The sequence below is a fragment of the Helianthus annuus genome, chromosome 13 (assembly GCF_002127325.2).
Source record: "Helianthus annuus cultivar XRQ/B chromosome 13, HanXRQr2.0-SUNRISE, whole genome shotgun sequence".
NCBI lineage: Eukaryota > Viridiplantae > Streptophyta > Magnoliopsida > Asterales > Asteraceae > Helianthus > Helianthus annuus.
In genome coordinates, this window is record NC_035445.2 from 49,685,734 (window position 1) to 49,710,575 (window position 24,842).

General features: G+C 37.7%; 1 protein-coding gene and 2 long non-coding RNA genes across 3 annotated transcripts; 1 reads left to right on the forward strand and 2 right to left on the reverse strand.

The window, feature by feature from the left end:
* Positions 1–7,973: 7,973 nt before the first annotated feature.
* LOC110897807 (CEN-like protein 1) lies at positions 7,974–14,080 on the forward strand. Its single transcript, XM_022144536.2, has 4 exons — positions 7,974–8,174; positions 13,551–13,612; positions 13,726–13,770; positions 13,867–14,080. Exons 1-4 carry the CDS (start codon positions 7,974–7,976, stop codon positions 14,078–14,080), a joined length of 522 nt encoding a protein of 173 aa, XP_022000228.1.
* LOC110897809 lies at positions 9,883–10,259 on the reverse strand. The gene is made up of 2 exons (XR_002568965.2): positions 10,163–10,259; positions 9,883–10,070 (listed from the first exon to the last, which is right to left on the reverse strand). It is a non-coding gene; the product is annotated as an uncharacterized LOC110897809 (long non-coding RNA).
* Positions 10,680–11,876, reverse strand: LOC110897808. The gene is made up of 4 exons (XR_002568963.2): positions 11,802–11,876; positions 11,624–11,716; positions 11,283–11,411; positions 10,680–10,708 (listed from the first exon to the last, which is right to left on the reverse strand). It is a non-coding gene; the product is annotated as an uncharacterized LOC110897808 (long non-coding RNA).
* Positions 14,081–24,842: the final 10,762 nt, after the last annotated feature.

Genomic DNA, 24,842 nt, shown 5'->3' on the forward strand with positions numbered 1-24,842 from the left:
CCATTTTTAGATACTCGTCGTTGATGTCGGTTGTGTTTCCATAAGCAAGGATTCGTAACGCCGACGTACACTTTTGGATACCGGTAAATCCAAGTGCCCCTCTCGCATCCGCTTTTTGTTTAAAATAATCGTAGTTGGCTTCCAAGTCGTCGACTATGCGTAGAAACAACCGCTTACTCATTCGGAAATGACGCCTAAACATTTGGTTCGAAAATGTCGGCGCCTCATCAAAATAATCTTTCATCAAACGCTCGTGTGCCGCGCGTCGGTCTCGTTCAATATAACCTCTTTTATTTTTTTCTAGTTAGGGGCAACCACAATGCTTCACATATCTCACCGCTAGTTGACAAGCACTCGTAACCGCCTCTTGCTCGACCTCCTCATCGGTGGAATGATCGCCATCCGCAAAAAAAACTCTTTGTAGTAAAAATTTACCATGGATGAAGAATTAGGGGAATCCATCAAGTTTTTTTATAAAATGGTAGTGTTTTTGAGAGAGTTTTGGTTAATTTTGAATGCGTTTATATATATATATATAGGAAATGTTTAAAAAAAAAAAGAAAAAGAACTAGCCGTTGCTAGTTTATGATTGGCCGGTCAAATTGTTCAAAGGGTGGCTTAAAAAACGCTGAATCAATTTTTTTTTTTAAAAAAAAAACGCTAAAAAACACCCTGTGTAATGGGTTCTGGGCGTTTTTAGGCGTTATTTTTTAAATTAAAAAAAAAAACGCCCCACTACGGGGGTCTAAGAAGCACACAAATGATAAGATTGTGCAAAAGCCATGAATGCATTTTTGCCTTATTCATAAAGCCTGTCCCCATATTTGCCCCTTGCTAAAATTTCCGGTGTCTTTCAATCCTAAATATTTAAGAAAGAACGAGATAACAAAATATCAAAAGGCGAGTCTGTTGTTAGTTTACTAATACAAAGTATATTATTTTTTAGATGAAGAACCATAAGGACATCTAGAAGATACAAGTTGTTTGCAATTGTAGAGGTCCCAATACGAGAAATAGGTAAACAATTATCATTAACAAAAATAACACAATCAATACCCAAGTAAACTGGTGAAGTGTCTAGAAATTCGGGTAAGATTTGCGTCTGTAGTGCAACCACAAGAGAAAACGGGCAAGATCGAGACGACCGGATACATAATGTCCTTCCTTCCTACATAGTTGGCAATGAGGAAGACGACGTGTGCCACCATGTCCACCACTGTTAGAACCTAAACATCCACGATATCATGAACAAACACCAGTTCTCTTATTGATAAAGGGTTGTACGGTTGGGACCGAGCAATAAAAAAACAGCTTGTGGAGGTGTAGAACCGTGAAAGGGAACTCAGAAAGATTTCGTGACTCTTAACTTGAGAATAAAGATGGGGTTGAAAAACATGTTGGGCAATGGAAAAAGTCTAAAAGCCGGAGCTGAATCCAAATAGAAATCAATGGGTCTTGTCAATTTTAGCCACTAGATGTCTAATCATAGCTAAATGATCACATAGATATTATAACTTTCTTCCAAACACAACAAAAGAGGAAGAAGCCTTCTACAATAGGCAAGGAGCATCAAATAAAATGTGCATTTGTTCCATAGCATCACGACGATAGGCAGATTCAAGAGTGAGACAAATGTTACAAGACATAAGAGACCTAAAACCTCTGCCATAGCCTCCTCAGTTAGTGATGATCGAAGCAAAAGGAGAAGACGTTCATTCGTTTTTTTTTCTGGTTACATATTCCGGATTTGGAAATGTATTTTCATCAGTAGTGATCGTTTCAGGCGGTATGACTTTTAAACCATCAACACGCAACAAAGTTTTTGATGCGAAAGAAGAAGGGTGATTTGGTTTCCCCGTCAAAAGGTAATTAGAGGAGTAGAGCTTGATGGTGATCATGTGTAATATGGTTTGAAAGGGAATAAAAAAGGGATCTATGGAGGAGCTAGAACCACCGACCATGGCAGACAAGAGAGGGTTCAGTGATTGAGAAGGGGCCTAAAAGTTAGGCTAATACTAGGGGTGAGAAGAAAACCGAAATAGCCGAAATAACCGAAAAAATCTGGACCGAAAAAACCGAACCGAAACAAAAACTGACGATTCGATTTTCAGAATTTTAATAACCAAAAATTTTGGTTTGGTTTTTGGATAATCGTTTCCAATAACCGAACCGATAAGTTATAATTGTATGCCAAATCTATATATTTTTATGTTTAAGTGTTTAACCCATGCTACAAAGAATTATTAATTTTATTCTTGTTTTTTAAATATTTATAATAAGAACATTAACATGTTTATTTATCATTAAAATGATATATTCATTGTTTATAAGAAATAACAAAATTTAACATAATGAAATGGTTTCAAAGTATTATAAAAGAAAACGTCTTAACAAAAACTTTGAGAAACATTAAAATAAATTAGAAGGTTAGGTTTATGTGAACAATATTAATTAAGAAGACTAAATATATGAACTTAAATGTAAACATTTAAAAAAGATTCTTGAACTTTGAATTATACTTTGAATTTTTGAATCTTACCTAATTTGTTTCAAAAATCCGAAAAACTGAATCGAACCGTGGCTAAAACCGAAAAAACCGAAACTGAACGGTTTTCAAAAACCGAAAACCAAACTTTCGGCTACAATTTTGGTCTTATCCAAAAACCAAACCATACACACCTCTAGCTAATACTATGTGAAAGTGAGAAAATCACTATATTGAATTTGAATGAGAATTACAAATATAAATACAAGAATTCTCCGAATCTAGGGGTGATAAATCAAGGAACTTACAACAATAAAATATTCTATACATTTAAACTTATTTAATCGGTAATCTTTATCTCTATAAATTATAAATAAAAATAACTTGAGGACACTTGCCATCATATTGAGACATTTAACTTTTGGTTTTCCTGCCTCTATCTCATGTTAAGTAATAATGATATTAAAATAATATAATATTTAATAGAAATTTTATAATTACGAATACCTATAATTTAATTATGATTAGTTATTTAAGTATCCAACCCATAACTTTGTGGTTTAGTAGTATGATGTCTTCTTCTATTTAAGGAGTGGATGGTTTAAATTCTGCAAAATGCAGTTTTTAATTGCAGTTTAAGTTAATGTGTTTTAGAAAAACCAAGTACACTTTAGTTGAATTTGTATTAATCAATTATATATATAACTTATCCAAAGATGAAAGACATATATTATAATGTAAGAATATATTTATATATTTAATATATTATGTGGCCATTATTATCATTTATCAAATATTGATCATTGACCTCGTGTTACATACCCGTTATTGGGTGACCCAAAACCCGACCCAAATCCAAGCCAAAACCAGACCAGCTGCCTATTCAATTAATTTAGAAAAAAAAAATAGCGGGAACAGTTTCAAAAGTGGTTTTCTAGCAGTTAATTAACTTCTGTTTCTTTTATGTTAAATAGGGCAGATTAGATCATCTTTCTTTATGTTGGATGTTTATTATATAAAAATTAGGGTTTTTTACCTTTAAAATTGGAGACATAATCCTTCTCGAATTGGATTACTATCTATGAATTCCATTGTTCATTTATTTTGATTTTCTGGGTTCTATCAATCGTTCCATTGCCGGTAAATCGAATGGTATCCTCGACCTGGAACAATCCAAATGGAGGCGGAGTGAATTCAGAGTCTACTGGAGTTCAATTAGCAGCAATCACTGCTGAACTTGAGTCTCTCAAAGAAGAGGTTGCACCGCTCAAATCACACGTCCTCTCTAAAGAAAAGAGCAGTGGTTTTGGCCTTGCAAAATTCCAAAATCCGGACGAATATTTGTGCAGCATCAGGCAAACCGGTACTGTACATGAGTACCGTCAGGAATTTGCAAAGAGGTCGGAACAGGTATTCGATTGGCCAGACAATTGCTTGCTGGGTGTATTTTTAAATGGGCTAAAAGATGAATTAAAGGCTGGAGTTTGAATCCACAAACCCAGGACAGTTTGTGAAGCCATAAATCGTGCAGTTGATTTGAAGCATAGGTGAGTTCTCTTCGGAGCAGGAGGGCTAAAGTCAAATAAACTTTCAAGCTATTTGAAGCTTCCGAGGAGACAGTTGAGCAGGTTCAACAGGAAACCTTAGAGCCTGTTACTAACCAGGAAGAGAGGATAGTTGAAATCAGCTTACATGTGATTCTTGACGAGGCAGAAGATCAGACCCATCCGGAAGACGAAGAACATGAGAATCACGGGGTTGAATTGGAAGCAATCAGTTTGCAAGCAATTACAAATGATTTATCAATTATCTGTGGCAGGTCTAGTGGAGCCATTGCAAGGCCATCATCAAAGGTACCCGCCACGCCTATGGTTACGGTTATTAAAAGTTGGGAAAACAACCTGCAACGACATTCTGTCTTAGCTCGTATATGGATCCATGAAGCTGGTCAGCCTACAATTGAATGGATGATCGCTTGGCACAACTATCAGATTTTCGACTTGAGAACAAGTCGTTTGTCCGGGTCGGATGTATTGTTACATACCCGTTATTAGGTGACCTAAAACCCGACCCAAATCCAAGCCAAAACCAGACCAGCTGCCTATTCAATTAATTTAGAAAAAAAAATGGCGGGAACAGTTTCAAAAGTGGTTTTCTAGCAGTTAATTAACTTCTGTTTCTTTTATGTTAAATAGGGCAGATTAGGTCATCTTTCTTTATGTTGGATGTCTATTATATAAAAATTAGGGTTTTTTACCTTTAAAATTGGAGACATAATCATTCTCGAATTGGATTACTATCTATGAATTCCATTGTTCATTTATTTTGATTTTCTGGGTTCTATCACCTAATTACTCCTATATCATTAATTGGTAAATATTTGATGGACGTATCTACCCTTAGTAGATAAACATAGGGTTTCCCCTTGGGTGTATATAAATAGAGATTACTAGAGAGGGTTTATGCTAAGACAATTATAATAACATCATCACTATCAATTCGTCACCCCTCTCTCTCATAACTGTGTTCATCAAGAACACCTAAACCCATCAGAATTGTACACCCTAAAAGGGAACTCGACCAATCTGACGAACACAACGTCTACGTCATTCTCATTCTCTGATGCGATTACTAGCTAACCAGGTACACATGTGTTTTATTATTCATGATTGAATTTATTTAATTAGGGTTTATGTTTTACCCATGTTCTTATAATATAATCAACATTTAAAACATAACATAATTTATAACTGTCACGTCAAAGTTTTAGCTAATACAAAACTGAGATTTAGACACAATGAATTTGCTTTTTAGACACGATTTTGAACCAGGCAACAAACAGGACGTCCCAAAAGGGGTTGTTCCTCAAATGCAGTTTAAAGGAAACCCCATTAAAAAATCAACAGGACAATCAAAAAAAGATGCGTTAAAAAATTACGCTCAGGCATCTCGCTGGAGCACCTTCAACTCACAAAATAAAAAAATGAAGGAAATAAACAAGATCAAAATGAGATTAATCAAACAAAACTTCCGGTAGATCCACACAACAAAACACACAACTAGTTGTGTTATGTTGTGTATGGCGAACAAGATCATAAGTGCACACGCCACGTCATTAAGTGCAACCCTCCTAAAGGAAGCATTGGAGGCAGTCTGATAGTGGTGGCTAGTAACGAAGATGATGGCAGAGGGGTTGGTGGGTGTAGGAGGGAAAATGACAAGTTGTTTTGCTTTAATTGTTAACTTATGGTTTTTAGACACGGTGAGTTTGCAGACCTGCATAAAAAACAACATGGAGATTTAGGAAAGTGGGGAAAGTGACAAGGTATATTGTTTTACTGGATTTTAGACGTGGTGGGTTTTTAGACCCGCATAAAACATACCCAACTATGTCTAATAATCATAAGTACTAGTGTTTATTTTTTTAAATACATATGTTGACGATTGTTTGTGTTAATTGATTACATTATAGTTTATTTAACACGTGCAAACACCTATGTTTTTTTAATATATCACATTCATGAAATTGTAACTAAGATTATATTTATTCAACCCGTGTAATAAATAAGATACTAGTCTAGTATCGAATATGGTTTAAATTGGCACTAGTGATGGATGGGAAATATTGGGAACATTCTCTACCTAGAAAACACCTTCTAGAATGCCCAAAACTATTGATAAATTTCCTTAAATGCAAAACATAAGAAAAATCCTGCAACATGATGGATTATTCTATGATAGAAGTGGAAAAAAGAAGAAAAAAGCAATCTATATTCTTGATTTATGATAACAACGTGAGTAATCAATAAGCTTTTGACATGTATAACTTCCTACAAAAGAAATAAGGTATGATCAAAGAACTTTGAATAGGATCTCTTTTACAAGCACTTTCAGAAAATTTTCCAAATTTAGCAAAACTTTATGCTTCTGAATCTCTAAACATTTTTAAAGTCAACATATTTTAATGTCTATTTAACATTTCTTTCTCTATAAAAAGGCTGTTAAGCATCAAATACTGTTGGAAATTTGTGAAAATAGCACTTTTCATAAATATAGGAAAATGATTTTTTCCTATTTTGTACTAGAAATAAATATAAGAAAATGAGCGGGTTTTATATATTTATTTGTGGGTTTGTGTTCTATGTTGGAAGAGCTTCGCAACGAAGTAAACCAAGTCCAAAACGGAGCTAAGAAGAATGAGATATCGATGCTGAAAGTTTGGTGTTTGAAACTTGAATGCTGAAAAAAGTGGGAAAGTGGAACCTTGTCCCACATAGGAGGAGAGATGAAACTTAAATGGGTATTTAAGTGGGAACTCTCCATCCTTATTGTTTCATGGAAGCACACACTAAGTGTACTCACGAAGGGTCCGCACCCTAATTCGCACTCGCACACGCGCACGCATGGCGTGGGCGATGAGGCGCAATGTGGCGCTTTGATGGCGCACTTCGCACTTCGCACGCTCGCATCGCCCCGCTTGAGAGCCGCCTTTGTATTTTTGACCGCTTTCGCGTGGTGGAGTACAAGGGTTGCAAGAACCAAGTGGTTGGTGACGTGGCACGCAGGCGCATGACCCTGGTGGGTCCGCGCGGAGTGGCGCATGACGTGGCAGGTAGGCACGTGGTTGCGCGCATGGAGCATGGGCACTGATGTGACGTGCGCGGCGCACCAAAGTGAGCCAATACGGCGCGACTGTGTGGCGTGCTCGTATAGGCTCACATGTGACGTGGCGCACGCGTGCATGGAATTGAGCCAGTATGGCGCACGCGCGCATGGAAGTGAGCCAAAATGGCGCACGCACGCATGAGCGTGCAGACTTGCGCGCGCAAGGGCGCGCACGCAGGAGCTTCTAGCAGTTAATTCCAGTGCTGTTACATTTCAGCCTTTGAAACTGACGAGTCAATGCTTTTGACTGAGAATTAAATGACGAATTAAAGTGCATTGAAGACGTTTAATACAGTTTAATTTTCCCATTTAATTCGTTTTTCAGTTTCGACTTTACATCTCCAATATAAATAGAGGACCCAGCTGTAGAACCAAACACACCGAAAATTCCTAGCAAACAACTTTCTCTCTATTGAATTCTTCTTCATCTTCAAGCAGCAAGGTACACCTTCGGGTTGGAGTCAACACCGGCAGTGCAACTGCTTCAGGCTGTTGTATCCTGGAAACTAACGTGTTCTCTTGGGAGACACGAAATTTGTTTTACGGGACCCGTGTCTAACACGATCCTCAACCACGAACCGGTTTTTTTTGTTCTGAAATTCTGTTCTTGTTTTTCCTTTTATTTTTCAGTTGTAATTGTATGGTTTCAGTTTATTCTGTTATTGTTCTATAATTCAAGTTAATAAAAGTTTTTATTTAATTTTGTACGAATGGATTCCTACAAATACAACTCACACTGTCACACATCTTCACGTAGCTAGTGTTTTAAGAACTCCATCAATCTCTACCCCTCTCTCTCTCTCTCTCTCTCCACATCATCACTATGTCAAGAATGATTGAACCACTTGCACTAGGAAGAGTGATAGGAGAGGTGGTGGACATATTTACACCATGTGTCAAGTTGAATGTGACCTACAATCTCAATAAGACTGTCTCTAATGGCCATGAGCTCATGCCTAATCTCATTACCTCTAAACCGCTTGTTAATATCGGTGGTGAAGACATGAGATCTGCTTATACACTTGTAACCATCTTGATCTTTAGTTCACATAATTCATGTTTATATTCTTACTAGTTTAAGAACCCGCGAGGTTCGCGGGTGGACTAAAACACAAATGAATAAGTTTAATTTATTGAAGTAATCGTTATTACCCGTGAATACTCACAACGTAATGATTTAATTAAAGAAATGAAAATACTTTTAATTGTTCAAAATTAAAAATAATTTTCAAATATAGAAACAATGTAATGATTTAATTAAAATGTACGATGTGGGGGAAAATAATTATATTTATAAATTAAAGAAATACTAACTATTGAAATGTTAATATTAATATTATCATGTTATAAAAGAAAACGATATAATTCATAAATTTATAAAGATTTATAGTTTAAGTCGAATAAATAACATATGTTATTGACCAGTGTACTTCATTGGTGTGTACTACATTGGCTGAATCACAATTCTAATGTCAAATAAAAAAATGTTCATGTTATGGTCTAACTTTCGTCCCTTTCATTGTTGAATATTTATCTAATATTACCAATTTAACATGTTAAAATAGAGCATAATCCAATCAAACACAATAAAAACAGGTCAAACTACCACCTCTAGATGTATCTATTATTACCCGGTCCACTCATGTATTTTCGCCCACGTGTTGTTGCACATTAAATGACATAGCTGGTTAATTTTGCATGACGTGTTCGGACGCTTCAAAAGATTATATTTTTGTTATAAAGTTCATCAAATAAATACAAATATAAAACTTGGTATATGTTTCACTATCAAATATACATGTATAATAGATAATAGATCTCAAAATCTATTCCACTAATCAATGCTTAGTATCGAATTTTAAGGTCACATGGTTACCAGTCTTCACATGTATTAATGCTAACACCTTGTCCATGTGTCAATATCAGCTATAGCCAATGGCAACTGCAACAATTAAAAGTAATGAGAGATTAAAAGTATGCATATTAATGTAACTAAAGCGACTTTTAAAAAGAAATTGAAAGGCGATTTTATTAAAATCATACAGTACCCAGGTACATAGTCTTGGAATTTCTCCTCAACACTTGTACTTAAACACTATATGATTTCTCTAAGTACTTCATTTTCCAATACTCGATCATAACCGAAAGAATGACACAAATTGAAGAATCATATATACCGCCACTACCGATTACTTTTGGTAGAAAAGTTTTATGTTATTTATCGTAAACGAACTGTACGCATGAACTTATTATAGCAATCTGAATTTAAAGATTCAAAAAAACGAAGCATCGTAGTACAAACATAACAAAAGGGAATTGAAAAGTAAATGTAAGAAATACGGTTTTCGGGTTTTAAATATAAACTGAAACTCTATTATTCTAACACTTCTGCTTGCTGGAGTTTCGTAACCAATAACCTCGAATTCGTTTTATACCAGTTGAAAAAACAATCATCACCTAATGAAATAACCTTCAAAGACGTAACATAATACGCTCATAAATGCGAAGATTTTAAGAAACAAAGATTGTGTTCTATGACCGCATACTAAGATATTGCTTTCTGAAATGAAAATACCTTAGTTGTCGCGCTAATAGATATAAAAACTCAAGTTTTTTGAACGCATACAAATCATTAGGTTTGAGCATTAGGTTTGACTTTGACCAAATGACTTCATTATTTTATAAATTAAGAAGTCAAAAACACCGACCTATTGACCATATGCATTCCGATATATCCTGAAGCCACATTTCCACTACCATAAACCAAAGAAACATTATTCACACCACAAAAATATTTAGTCTAAATGTCTATTGTGAGGAAATTTGTAATAATAGCCATTATTTCCACTACAAAAGGATAACAGTTTCATGCAATAAGTTGATTCACTTCAAGATCCCACTCAACTCTATCGTCACGAATCTGCGATAGAAAAATAACCTGTATTTTTTTACCATGTCTCTTCACGAATCATATGTTTAACGCTATTAAATAATATCACAAAAAATGAATACCTGCTTCTGAGAGCCAATAGAATATTTACCATTTGGATGGAAAATATATATGCTCCAGATGCCTAACACAAATAAATACACCCTAATGAGGGGGCTCATTTTTTAACATGTACAAATATACAATTGTTAGGTAATATAACAAAAAGATAACGAAATGAAATGCTATAATAATAGTTATAATAAAGTTACATGTAGCCCTGGAATTCCATCAAATGCAGCATAAAAGGCATATGATTGCTTCAAAGAGGCATCAATCTTTCATAATAAAGCATTAGTCTGGTAAGATACACAATAAATTATCAAACTCAACCATGTTTATACATGTCCTAATATTATAATTTGGTGTAAATGAGCATAACAGTTTAATGAACCATGTGTTTTCTTTTTGTTTTATCGAAAAGTACCCGCATATCAATCATAGCTATGTATCTTTGCAAACGAACCTCATATTGACAGACCAGTTGCATCACCTTCTTCTCCTAATTTCCATGATCAACAAATAACCGTGTACGCCCCTTTCGTGTTCTGCCCTCTGCTTGATTCAACCTGTAACAATACACCAACACACTTCAACAATTTTTAATAAACACATGTGTCTCAGATGCTTTGAAACACGATCAACAGATATTAGTGTACGAAAACTGAAAAGCGAGTATGGTGAACGGTGGCTTGCAAATAATCTGATCGTTGGCATAACACCCGTCTCATCAGCCATTGAAGGTTCTATACCATCATCCAGAATGGAACTAAGAATATCATATCCCTACGTCAATATTGGGTCATAATTTATCAACCTCACTAATGATCTCCTCCTTCATCTATATTGGGACGAAAACATACAAAATATAATCCAAGTTACTATATTGTGTTATCATATTGGGATGAAATCTAAATCCCTAAATATAGTCGTTGGCAATGATTATACAAACGGACACGAAATATAGAAAATTAATATTAAATTATAGCTAATCAAGCAAAACAAAGCTCTTGATTGAAGCAACACCCACAAATTTAACCCTCTATACAAAGATAAAACTAAAAATAACTCAAGTAAAACTCAATAAATCATAATATTAACTTCTGCAACTTCAGTTTTAAACATATGGTGATATCAATTTACCTTGATCCATAGATTTTTCATGTGAATTAGGTAATTGATGGCATCGAAAAAAAGAGTAGGAATTCCCTGTGAATGATACCCACATCTCTCCGATAGTGTTGCTTGAACCACACCTGATCTTCTACTCGACTATTCGTAAAAAATCAAAGCTAATTAAAATCCATGTTTTATTCATCAAAAAGTCATGAGAAAACAGGAACAACGAAGTTCTTATAATATAACCAAATAGGTACACAAAAATTTAGTTAAAAAATATGTATTAAAAGTTCCCAAAACAATTGATGATGTGACAAACGTATTTTTTTGTAAACCATCGATATTAGATTGCCATTAACGTTTACCTCAACTACCGTCATCGATCACCAATGGCAGCGGTGGTGTCAATACTGAGGAAGTCTTGAGTACATTGGAGACTTGAAATTACCAAACTCCTGCTGGTATAGTTAATATTTTAAAACATAAATCTATAAAGTTAATGTATTGTCCCCAAAAAAAAGTTATTAAAACTCTCATTTTTACCAAGAATGTTGCTGATAGTCCCCGTGGGAAGTCAAACTCGCTCGAACAAAATCGACAATAGTGAGAACCACCTATGTAAGAATAAAAACAACCATCTCATTGCATATTTTTAATTCGTTGATTAACATGCAATTATGTACTAAAGTTACAAAATAAGACATTTAAAAACCAACCTATATATATACAATGTAAACACTGGTTGTTGATGTTAACCATTAATGGGTTTTTTTTTATATTTCAAGAGGATCAAATGTAAGAGCTGCTAATAATAAGAGTTCTGCAAACAAAATGGAGATGGTATAGTCAACAAACTGACATTGAATCAAAAGAAAATTCAAAAAAATATAAAATATTAACGGGTCATGACGTGTTACCCGACCCGCTCAGTTTATCTTATCTCATTTTTATGTCAGCTATAACACAATATGTATCCGAACACTCAGAATGGCCTGAATTAGAGGTGGTGGCTAATACGAACTGGAATCAAACAACCTCAAAAAACATAACAAACACAAATAAAAATAAAAATGCAGACATAAAAATCAAAAGATGAAAACATACCTGCATAACAATACGACAAACGCTGAGTTGAATGCAGAAACTACAGCTAAAAAGACAACGACACGCCAATCAAACCTCAATCGCAAAGCAATAACCCAAACCCCCAAATCCCCAACGAAAATGCTGAACCAAAACCTTAGTTCACAACACGTACCTATTAACCTGTAAGACCAAATATCCAAGTATGGATCCAAGTATCCAACACGTGTAAGAAAGGAATTTCCTCATTAGTTTGATTACTATGCCTTTTATCATTCTTGTTAATTTCCTCATTAGTTTAACTTGAGTTGCTTCTTAATAGTTCATTATTCTCAGATTGCATTTCAATTGAATAAAGCCTGTTAAATCGTTTTTTTATCAAATCCATTATTCAACGTATGAAGAATTAACAGTTGTCCCAAAAAATTGAAATTTCTCTCAGACATTTCATCAAACAGTTGCAGTGCATCTAACACCTTTCCATCTTACAATTCACATTACAAAACAATACCGGTAAGATAAGAACAATTAAGGTTGAAAATCAAACATTTTACAACCATGAGAAACATTTTATAGATCTTTCCACTACATTCTTACTTTTCCATACCTGAAAAAAACGTGATCTCCAAAACACCCTTTCATAAGGCTTCAATATGCGTTTCCAGTTGGATCCTAAACGATATGCAAAACAGATTTACAAATCGAAAAACAAAAGATGAAAATCTTACCAGTTGGATCCTAAACGAATGTTTATTCAAGAAATCGTATGAAATTGAACCTGCATTATATGAAATCGAACCCAAAACACATGGTAAAATATGAAATCATACGAAATCGAACCCTAAATTATACGAAGATACTAATTGAAACCCTAAAAATCACCTTGAACACCCTTAAACTCAAAGAATTATCCGTCAATTTCGATAGAATGTTGTCGCCGATGGTACTGAGAGAGAGACGCAGAGGATTCTTATTCAACAGAGAGAGATTAGGGTTTTCTAGTAGATGAGGAACGATTAATGAGAGAGAGAGAGAGTATAATTGAAGTGTACATGAGGTATATTGCCGCTCAAATCACAATTGTGAGGAGTATTAAGTTGCCAGGTGGCAATTAGTGGATTAAATTTATGCCAAGTGGCACTAAAATGTTTTGTTTTAATATAGATAATAGATATTCTTGTATTGACTTGGTCTTATTTTGAGTTGAAGATCATGACCGATCTAGATGTTCCAGGCCATAGTGATCCTTACTTAAGAGAACATCTCCACTGGTCAGCTTAGTTGATTTTGGTTATTTTGTATTGTATGGTTATCATATTATTTAAGTACCATATAATAACTATAATTAAAAGCGAACATATTTTGGACCCCTTTTATGTTACAGGATTGTTACAGATATTCATGGTACCACTAATGCTTCCTTTGGTACGTATGCATTTCCTTTACTCATATGCAACCATATTATATATTTTTTCTTTTAATTATGCATCCCATGCATCTACTGAATTGCTCATAATCCAAGAAGGGAGATTATGAGCTATGAGACGCCGAAGCCGCTAATAGGGATTCATCGATATGTGTTCTTACTCTTTAAGCAGAAAACAAGAAAATCTGTGAGTCCACCGACTTCCAGAGACCGTTTCAACACTCGTAACTTCAGTCAGCAACATGGGTTAGGGTTACCGGTTGCTGTGGTATATTTCAATGCTCAAAGAGAAAATGCCACCCATCGAAGATGATTAAACATATGATGCATTGTGTATATGTAATGTATTTGGGGTATCTCAAACGATATTTATCGAATGAAATGTCTCAAATATTATTATGCATATATGCAACTTCAATAATAAAGAAGAAAGGAAGGGATAATGTTGAATGTAACAATAAAACCTTGATTTATTTTATGTATCTTAATCACATTTGAAGTATGTGTATTATTGTTGCAACTCCAATAAGAAATGCAATATTCTAGTGATAGTTGGGTGGCTTAAACAAATTTTTGTTCTATTTACGTTTTAGTCATTAGCATATGGTAAATAATGGGTGTTAACTAATGTATGAAATATAAATAAAGGAGAATGTGAAATTATTATGGGTGAGGGTATTTGGCATCCCTCAAAATTAGATGGACATTCCCCTATGTAACAACCCGACTTTTAAAGTCAAAGTACAAGTCAAAGTCAAAGTCAAAGGAAGAAAAGATTGCTTATCAGATCTGTCATTTCTGACTTAATTATTTCTTGTACTCTTCGACCTCGATAGATCGATACTTTAGTTGACGCTATATTATTTTACGATTTATAATATGTAAAGTAACAATGTGATAAACGCAATTAAACACTATCTACTTAACGCTATCACATCGCTATCTCATCGCAACTCGAATCGTAGTTGTTGGTATTGCTTTATGTCTGTGTGTGCTATTATGTGCTTTACTTTTGAATGCTTATATTTGTTTGAGGTGATATTCGCAAACGCAACTCTATCACAACGCTATCTAATCGCAAACGCTAAACGCATATTTACTTACTTATATGTTGTTATGTGTTAGTTATGTTATTTATGTAACTATTGTTTAATACTATCGCATCGCTTACTCGCAACTCGCTCCAACGCAACGCAACGCTCAACGCACGAAACAAGTCGAAAACTAACTCACACGCGTCGTCCGATCGAACGACCGCTCGATCGAATGGTCATCTGACCGGATGGCCATCAAATCGAAAGGCCATCCTTTCTGTCCAACTTTGCACCGCCTTTCACCTCTCCCCCTATAAATACTCAGCAGTCACATCAACAGTTCACTTGATGTGACAGCTCCCTCTGACCCAGCACTCTCAAGCCACTTTTCTCTCGATTCCTCGCAATTCTTGTAAGTTTCCACTCTAAATCTTGTACTTCCTTGATCATTACACACTTTCTCATCATCTTCTCTAATAAATCACAACTTTTCACAATGAAATCACTGGATTGGGCTGTTCTAGGGTGACGTCATCATGGAGTTCATATGAACATTGAAGTATGACCTCATCTAACCAAGAACAACTCCGATCTAAAGGATTTCTACAATTTTTAAACAGTGATTTCACCTAAATCTAAACATTTTTCAAGAGATTCAAATTTTTCTTCAAACATTCTTCACTTTTACTCAAAACCGATATAATCTGAGCTCGTTCGGGCCTCTATTCTTTCTATAGTGGAGAACCGGACTGAGAATGGATTCCTATCGGAGAAGACGACCGATCCACGGGTTGAACATGAAATTTCACCTTGAACAGTTAAGTCTGACCGAATGAGGTGATTCCCGTCCGAACGGATGAGCTAAACTTGGTGTGGTTTCCATTGTTTAACACGTCGTCATACCGTCTCGGTTAAACCGCAAAACTTTTAACTTAACTTATTTTACAAGATTTCAAACGAAACAGTTGCTCGATCGAATAGCCATCTGATCGGACGACCATCCGATCGAACGGCTATTCGACCAGGTGATTGGTGAACTTCAACACTTAAACAATTTTCCAAAACTTCAAAGAACATCAGTTCCAAACGAATCACCATTTGAGCGGACGACTATCCGTCCGGATGACCTTCCGACCGGATGGCTGGACAGATAGAGACACTTCTCATTTTAAAAAATGCTACAACGAAAACTTCAAAGTTCAAACATTTCACAAACACATTCTTTCCAACGAATGACCCTCCGACCGAATGGTCATTCGTCTGGACGGTTGATGTGTGTAAAATGCAACATATAAATTACATCAATTCAGGCATAAAACTAACCCTTTTTTAGTGCTAATGTTGGAAAAAGTGTGCTTTTGTCTTCCTTTTGTATTTTTAGGACCAAACGAGCTTAAATGAACAAAAGGAACAAATATGCAGCAAAAACTAACATAAATACAAAGAAAAGGAATAAACATGGCATGCCCGACCCCTCGACTGCATCCCCCCAAGCAAAAACAAGAAATAGGAGGCTGACCACGGCCCGGGCCCAGCGGACACGGGGGCATGGTCAGGTGTCTGCAGAAATGGACAAAGTTGTGGACGCTTCTATTCCCGACACGGGGGCGTGCCCAGATCATCACGGGGCGTGGTCAACGCTAAGATTTACAGAATCTTGCAAATCTTGATAGTACAGATACACTTCTGCACACGGGGCCATGCCCAGCGAACACGGGGCCGTGTGGAGCCTAATGCAGGTGGAGGTTACCAAGGGAAACAATAACCCACACCCCATGCACAAAAACAGAGCCTCCTGACAATTTTCCTTCATTACAGCAAGTTCAGCACAGGGCCGTGCTCAGCCCAACACGCCCCCGTGCCCAATGATCTGCAGAAAATGCCCAGTACAGGTAACTGGACACGAGGCCGTGCTCACTGAACACGCCCCCGTGCCCAGCCTTCTGTTTAACATGATACTGGCGATCTGAGCACGGGGCCGTGCCGGGACCAACACGGGCCCGTGCCCAGTTGCCCAGTAACATAAATTTTGTTTTTAAACACTTTTTACACATTCAGTCAACCTAAAAACTTATTTTTTGGACACATTGAGGACAATGTGTAATTTAAGTGTGGGGGGATGCTAAAACCTTGAATTTTTCAAGTCCTAATAACAAGCCTTACACAAAACTCTATTGGAACCGCTAATCACCCCAATTTTTTTTTCAAAAACTTTTCATTTTTTCTTTACTTGTCTTGGTTTAATTTGGGAATAACAAGTTCTAAAAGGTTATATTTTTACAAATTTACAACCGATAGCGTCGTGATAAAAAGAACCAACATAAGAAAATTATGAAACGGCATGACAAATCTAGTTAAAATTTGATTATATATACTTGATCACATTATAAACCCATTCCCACAACAAGTGAGTTTTGAGCCTTTATTGAGCATACAAATATACATCTTTAAACTAAATGCTCATTTTCCGTTTCTTGTGTGAATAGCCGCTTGGTTCTTACGACTCTAGAACTTGCCACGACGATACATTTCCGGTCCTTACCAACTTAAATCCAAGTAAGTAAATGATGGAGGCATTAGGACTAACTCATTTTCTTTTCAAAACCATTATTTTTCATTTTCTTTATCACCTACCCAAAATCTCCCCTAGTTAACCCTTTTGAGCCTAAACCTTTTCGTTTCTGAACCCACAAAAACAAACACCCTTTACCCACCAAAACATTTTTCTTTTCAACCCTTTATTTTAGTAAAAAGCTCGGTTCTCTTGTGACGTTTCTTTATAAAAAATAAATAAATAAATAAATAAATTGAAGTCTAGCAATAAACAGACAAAGTCCTCAAAGAAACTTTGTTTGAAAATTCTTAGTTTGAATAAAAATCACAAAAACAAAAAGTTTTACGACGACCGACACTTTTTACGCTTTTAGCCCTTTTTACTAACCACTAACCCAAAACCACCTACCTTTAACTCAATCCTAACCTTTCCCCAAGTCCTCTTGATATTAACAAAGGTTTATAGTAAAAAGGATGAGGATTGATTGCTTGGCAAGCATATGGTAGAAGTAAGTTTCATGCCGGTCTCGAGTGTTTCACAAAAATACATCTTCGGCCGAGTGTTGAGTGATCTCCCGTGAGGTATGTGAACTTGTATATAAATGAAATTTTAAAGAGGCATGTTATGCCCAAATAAGTAATTTCCCTTATGAAATGTTCTAAATAAATCATAACGAATAGGATTGTAAATAGTATAAAAATAAAACCCAATAAAGATCTTGGATTCCCGACACTCAAGACAAGCCCAAAACTTCTCTTCTACCCATTCCATTTGGGTGTGTAAGCCACAAAATAAAGAGTTTTGCTTGAGGACAAGCAAAGATTCAAGCGTGGGGGTATTTGATGTGTGTAAAATGCAACATATAAATTACATCAATTGAGGCATAAAACTAACCCTTTTTAGTGCTAATGTTGGAAAAAGTGTGCTTTTGTCTTCCGTTTGTATATTCAGGACCAAACGAGCTTAAATGAACAAAAGGAACAAATATGCAGCAAAAACTAACATAAATACAAAGAAAAGGAATAAACGTGGCATGCCCGACCCCTATACAACATCTCCCCAAGCAAAAACAAGAAACAGGAGACTGACCACGGCCCGTGCCCAGCGGACACAGGGGCGTGGTCAGGTGTCTGCAGAAATGGACAAAGTTGTGGAAGCTTCTATTCTCGATACGGGGGCGTGCCCAGCTTAGCACGGGGCATGGTCAACGCTAAGATTTGCAGAAACTTGTAAATCTTGATAGTAAAGATACGCTTCTGCACACGGGGCCGTGCCCAGCGAACACGGGGTCGTGTGGAGACTAATGCAGACAAGAGCAATTAATAAAGTAAGAGAAAGAGGATGGCCACGGGGGCGTGTCCAGCGGACACGAGGCCGTGGCCGGGCTTCTATTCAGGCTATAAATAGGGGTGCTTGGTTCACTTCAAAAGCATCCCTTGGCAAACCACCTCTCTCCCACTTTGCCACCACTCCACCACCACTACAACACCCACATCCACCACCATCATCCATCATCCACCTTAGAGTGTTTGTAGTAGTCTCGGGATCCAAGATTGATCGTAAGAGTTCTTGTCAATCAAAGGCCATGTTTGGCTAAGTCTCTTACATCACTTGGTGAAGACAAGCATTTAATGTAATACTTTTGATTTTTAATCTTTTCGCACTTTTTATTTGGTTTTGTATTAATGACTTTAATAACTAGTTTCTTATGTTGATGGTGAAACTTCTTTATCATTTGTCTGTGGTGTCTTGGCATTACTTTACTGTCTATATAAAGTAAAAGATTTTCACCATTCATATCTCTACGGTCTATATAGAGATATGTTGGCTACCTGGTCGGGGTTTAAGGAAATGGTTTAGTAAGGTTCTTGCCTCGTTCAGTGTATAGATCCTGCAAGGACCTGGGTCAAGCTTACTTGGACCTCCTTCAATACCCATTGGTATTAGATGGCGGGGGTGCGAATGGCTTGATCCCCTCATATGTAAACTACTATTAATACATTAAACCTGCTACTTGGGATTGTATCCCTGCTGACTCAAACCACTTAGCCGAGGGTAACGTCGCCTTCAAAAGAGGGGCCTACCACTTTACGCATTAATAACTTAATTAATTATCTTTCAATATTCCGATCCTTTGGGATTGTATCCTTGCTGACTCAAACCACTGGGTTGAGGGTAACGTCACCTTCAAAAGAGAGAGCTACTACTATAACTAAGATTTACTTACTTGTATGTTGTTATGTGTTAGTTATGTTATTTGTGTAACTATTGTTTAATACTATCGCATCGCTTACTCGCAACTCGCTCCAACGTAACACAACACTCAAAACACCAAACGGAAGTCGGAAACTAACTCACACGCATCGTCCGATCGAATGACCGTTCGATCGAATGGTCATCCGACTGGATGACCATCTGATTGGATGGCCATCAGATCCGTCCAACCTTGCACCGCCTTTCACCTCTCCCCCTATAAATACTCAGCAGTCACATCAACTGTTCACTTGATGTGACAGCTCCCTCCGACCCACGCACTCTCAGGCCACTTTTCTCTCGATTCCTCGCTCTTGTAAGTTTCCACTCTAAATCTTGTACTTCCTTGATCATTACACACTTTCTCATCATCTTCTCCAACAAATGACAACTTTTCACCATGAAATCACTGGATTGGGCTGTTCTAGTGTGACGTCATCATGGAGTTCATGTGAACATTGAAGTATGACCTCATCTAACCAAGAATAACTCCGATCTAAAGGATTTCTACAATGTTTAAACACTGATTTCACCTAAATCTAAACATTTTTCAAGAGATTCAAATTTTTCTTCAAACATTCTTCACTTTTACTCAAAACCGATAGAATCTGAGCTCGTTTGGGCCTCTACTCTTTCTATAGTGGAGAACCGAACTGAGAATGGATTCCTATCGGAGAAGACGACCGATCCACGGGCTGAACATGAAACTTCACCTTGAACAGTTAAATCTGACCGAATGAGGTGATTCCCGTCCGAACGGATGAGCTAAACTTTGTGTGGTTTCCATTGTTTAACACGTCGTCATACCGTCTCGGTTAAACCGCAAAACTTTTAACTTAACTGATTTTACAAGATTTTAAACGAAACAATTTCTCGATCGAATAGCCATCCGATCGGACGACCATCCGATCGAACGGCTATTCGACCAGGTGATTGGTGAACTTCAACACTTAAACAATTTTGCAAAAGTTCAAAGAATATCAGTTCCAAACGAATCACCATCCGACCAGATGGCTGGACAGATAGAGACATTTCTCATTTTACAATATGCTACAACGAAAACTTCAAAGTTCAAACATTTAACAAACACAATCTTTCCAACGAATGACCCTCCGACCGAATAGTCATCCGTCCGGACGGTCATCCGATCGGATCACTATCCGTCCCTCATCTCACTCGACGCACCGTTTTATGCACTGTTCAATGCTTATACTGTTGTACTGTGATCAGGCTAACTCTCCAGCGCTCCCTTTAATCCAAGACTGTGTTTATTTATTAAACACGACCTGTGAGTATACTCGATCCCTTTTTGCTTAACACACTTTTGGGTGTTACATACGTTACTTATATCAAATCACATCGATCACACAACGCAAACACTTTTTATATGCTAACCGCTCTCGCATGTTATACGCGTTATTCGATGAATGCTTGTATGTTATGTTTACACAGTGATTGTTGCCTGACACCTTAGCAATGATAGTACTATAGTTTGGACTCAGCACCTATCGTGGACATGGATTGTTAAGGGTATTACTTCACGTGTCACAGTGGTGATATGTGTTGCATATTCTACAACTCGCAGTCATGTCTGTGCATATTTCATTGTCGATAGCTTACATGCTTCACATTTCTACGTGTTACATGCTGGTTATGCGTAAATCGCTTTCGCTACTATTATACTATTAAACTTGTATGCTCACCTTTACACTATGTGTATTGACTTTATTTTAATGTATGTGACAGGTGTTTAGGATGCTTTGCTTTGCTTGCTTTTGTGGAATCAAGCTAGGGGAGCCTAGAAACAAACTAAACAATTTATGAGTTGTCGGAAGAATATTTGTCTTTGAGAACACTATGTCTGTAATAACTGTTTTACTTTAGATGTTATGGTATGGCACATGACGTTAAATATTTGGTAATTATAGTTGTTATGGATTCTCCTGGACAATCTGTTTCGCTCAATGCCGCACCCCGATGTTTCAGCCATCGGTTGGGGTGTGACAAATTGGTATCAGAGCCATAACTATAGGGAATTAGGCAGGACTCGACCTAGTCCGGGTCGATGTCTTAGAATTAACCTAGTCTATAGTCTAAGTACCAACAGACCGACTTGTGCAACCCAATAGGGGTTTGTACCAGCTTACTAATACTTCCGCTCGAACTCACGAAAACTACACAGCTTTTCCTAAAGATGACACTACACACACACAATTTTCATAACACAAACGAGTGGTTGGATCGAGATTAGGTGTGAAAACAGCAAACTCTGGATCAGATCGCTCGCCCGACGCGCATTTTTACAATAAACACGAGAATTTACGTTGAATCAGGAGTGAAATCCATACTTCAACGAAGATTCTCCCTATATCTCTCGTGATTCTATCACACAAACAGGAATGAAGTTGTTAAGTTTGGGGTGAAACCCGAATCTTGATAACTTGTTGCGCTCTCTATTTTGGTTTTACAAAACTCTCACCAAGGTCTCGATGGATTCCAACGACTCGATTCACGCAAAAGACGAAAGGATGCGTGCCATTCACCGTAATACGGTGACAGAGCAGAGTCTGTTAGGTCGAAACGTGTACTCGAAGTCCTTGAGAATAGTCGAATCACTTTGGGTAGTCGATGTCTACACACCCGAGACAAACTATTTTCAATTTCAAACCCGCAATCGCTGATTTTATGTGTTTATGTGTTTCGATTCTAAGCACGCAGCCGCTGGTTCTTCAATTTTTTTATTTTTATGTGGTTATATGTTTAATTTGTTAGCGTGTTGAGATATATTGATGGTTTCGATTTAACGCTTCTTGCTCTGCAAAACACACACAACTCACAACACCACACTAACAAATCGCATTCTATGTTACTCGCTTATGCTACTCGCTATTCGCACTCACTACTCTCGATCGCTTTACATAGCTGTGAAAGATAGATGAATACGTGCAAAATATAGTTGAAGATATGCTTATGTGGACTACGTGCTTCTGTGCTTACGTGCTTATGTGATCTATGTGCCTTTGTGATTATATGCCTAAGTGTGAACGTGTTCCTGAGCTTTATCTAGTAATAATAAGTAGATTGGTATGGAGAGATTTGATTATATCGCATATGAATCCTATGACGATGTCTGTTGCAGACAATGTCGTCATTTGGATCTCATACTTCTCGCGCTGCCCGCCGCAACCACGCTGACAAACGCATCGCCTCGCTAGTCACAAAGGAAATGGCTAAGGTCATTCCGTAAATCATCAGCGAAATCAACGAAATCGGTAGCAAGTCCTCTGAGGAATCTAGGACTGACTCGCCCCACGCTACTTTTAGCTTCAAGCAGTAAAAGGCCTGCGGCCCCAAAGACTTCACTGGTGAAGACGGGCCCAGCGCCATGTTTCAATGGTTCGACTCGATTGAAGTCACTCTTCGCCAAAGCGGATGTCCCGATAACCTCCGCACTGTGAATGCAACTGGCGTTTTCCAGTCCAGGGCTCTGGACTGGTGGACTGCCGACAGAAACAGGCGGGGAAACGACACAGCCTATGGGCTTTCTTGGGAGGAATTGAAGGAAATCATGATGAAAGAATTCTGCCCTCCCCATGAGCTTCAGAAGCTGGAGGACGAGTTTTGGAACATCAAGCAAGAAGGTGGCAACAATGCCGGTCTAACTGCTCGCTTTAAGCAGCTAAGCATCATTTGTCCCGGCCAAGTCTCATCTCTCGACATCACAATCAAGAAATATAACCGCGCTTTACCTGATTGTGTCGCTGATTTTGTGCAAGCTGCCAAGACGACCACCATCGAAGAGACTTATCTACTCGCTGCAGAAATCAATGATAAGCGAGTTAGGGCTGGTTACTTCAAGAACACCACCAAAAGTCACCACCAAGTCACCACTACACTCGCTTCTGAACCCGCCGCACCTCAAGCTTCCAAGTCTTCACGTCGCAAACGCAAGAACAACAACAACAAGAACTGTGTTGTCACTACCACTCCTCTCAACACTGCTCCTACCCAACCTCAGAACCAGAACCGCCAAGTAGTAACACCCGTGACCAATGCACCTCCTGCAAAACGTGCACATACTGGTCTACACCCTCTGTGCCCTACTTGTACTTACCATCATCCTGTTGGGATCGCATGTCGATTTTGTGTCCACTGTAATCTTTATGTACACTTTACCGCCAACTGCCATACTGGTCCCCGTCAGGCTCATGTTCAAGCTCCTGCACTGCCAGCTCCTCTTCCCGCTCCTCAGGGACAACAAGCAGATCCTGCTCCCGCTGCTCACGCAAGAGCCTGCTATGCTTGTGGTGATCCTAACCACTTTGCAAATGTCTGCCCAAACAGATTGGTGAAGCAAGAGCCTCAGCAGTAAGCAGCGCAGCAACAACACCAACAGCAGCAGTCGTAGCAGCAGCAGCAGCCAGCTCAACACGCAGCTCGCGGAAGAGCCTTCAACCTCAATACTCGCCAGGCTCAAGCTGACAACAATGTTGTCAATGGTACGTTTCTTGTCAATGGAATTTATGCTTCGTGTTTATTTGATACTAGAGCCGATAACTGTTTTGTAGCGTTAGAATTCGAAAAGCTCCTAAAACGTAAACGCGCTAACCTCCTAACGACGTTCGACGTAGAAATTGCCACTGGAAGAACCGTCACTATTAGTTTTGTTCTCCATGATTGTACGCTTGAACTCAACAATCACGTCTTCCCAATTGATCTTATTCCAATGCAGCTTGGTAGCTTTGACATCATAGTAGGCATGGATTTTCTTCGTGAAAATCGTGCTGAAGTCGTTTGTTTTGATAAGATGATTCATTTCTCATGTCGTGCATACAAGCAAGCAAGTATCTCCGAAAGGAATACAAAGCTTTCTTAGCGCACATCGTAGTAGCGGAGGAAAAGGAAAAGAAGGCAATGGATAAGGTGCCTGTGGTTCGTGATTTTCCTGCTGTCTTTCCTGATGATTTACTTGGTCTACCCCCGAGTCGTGATATTGATTTCCGTATCGACCTCATTACTGGAGCTAACCCTGTTGCTAAATCTCCCTATCGCCTCGCTCCATTTGAAATGCGCGAACTTTCGAGTCAACTCCAGGAATTTCTTGATAAAGGCTTCATTCACCCTAGCACCTCTCCTTGGGGCGCACCTGTCCTTTTCGTCAAAAAGAAGGACGGATCGTTCCAGATGTGCATCGATTACAGGGAAATGAATAAGCTTACTATCAAGAATTGCTA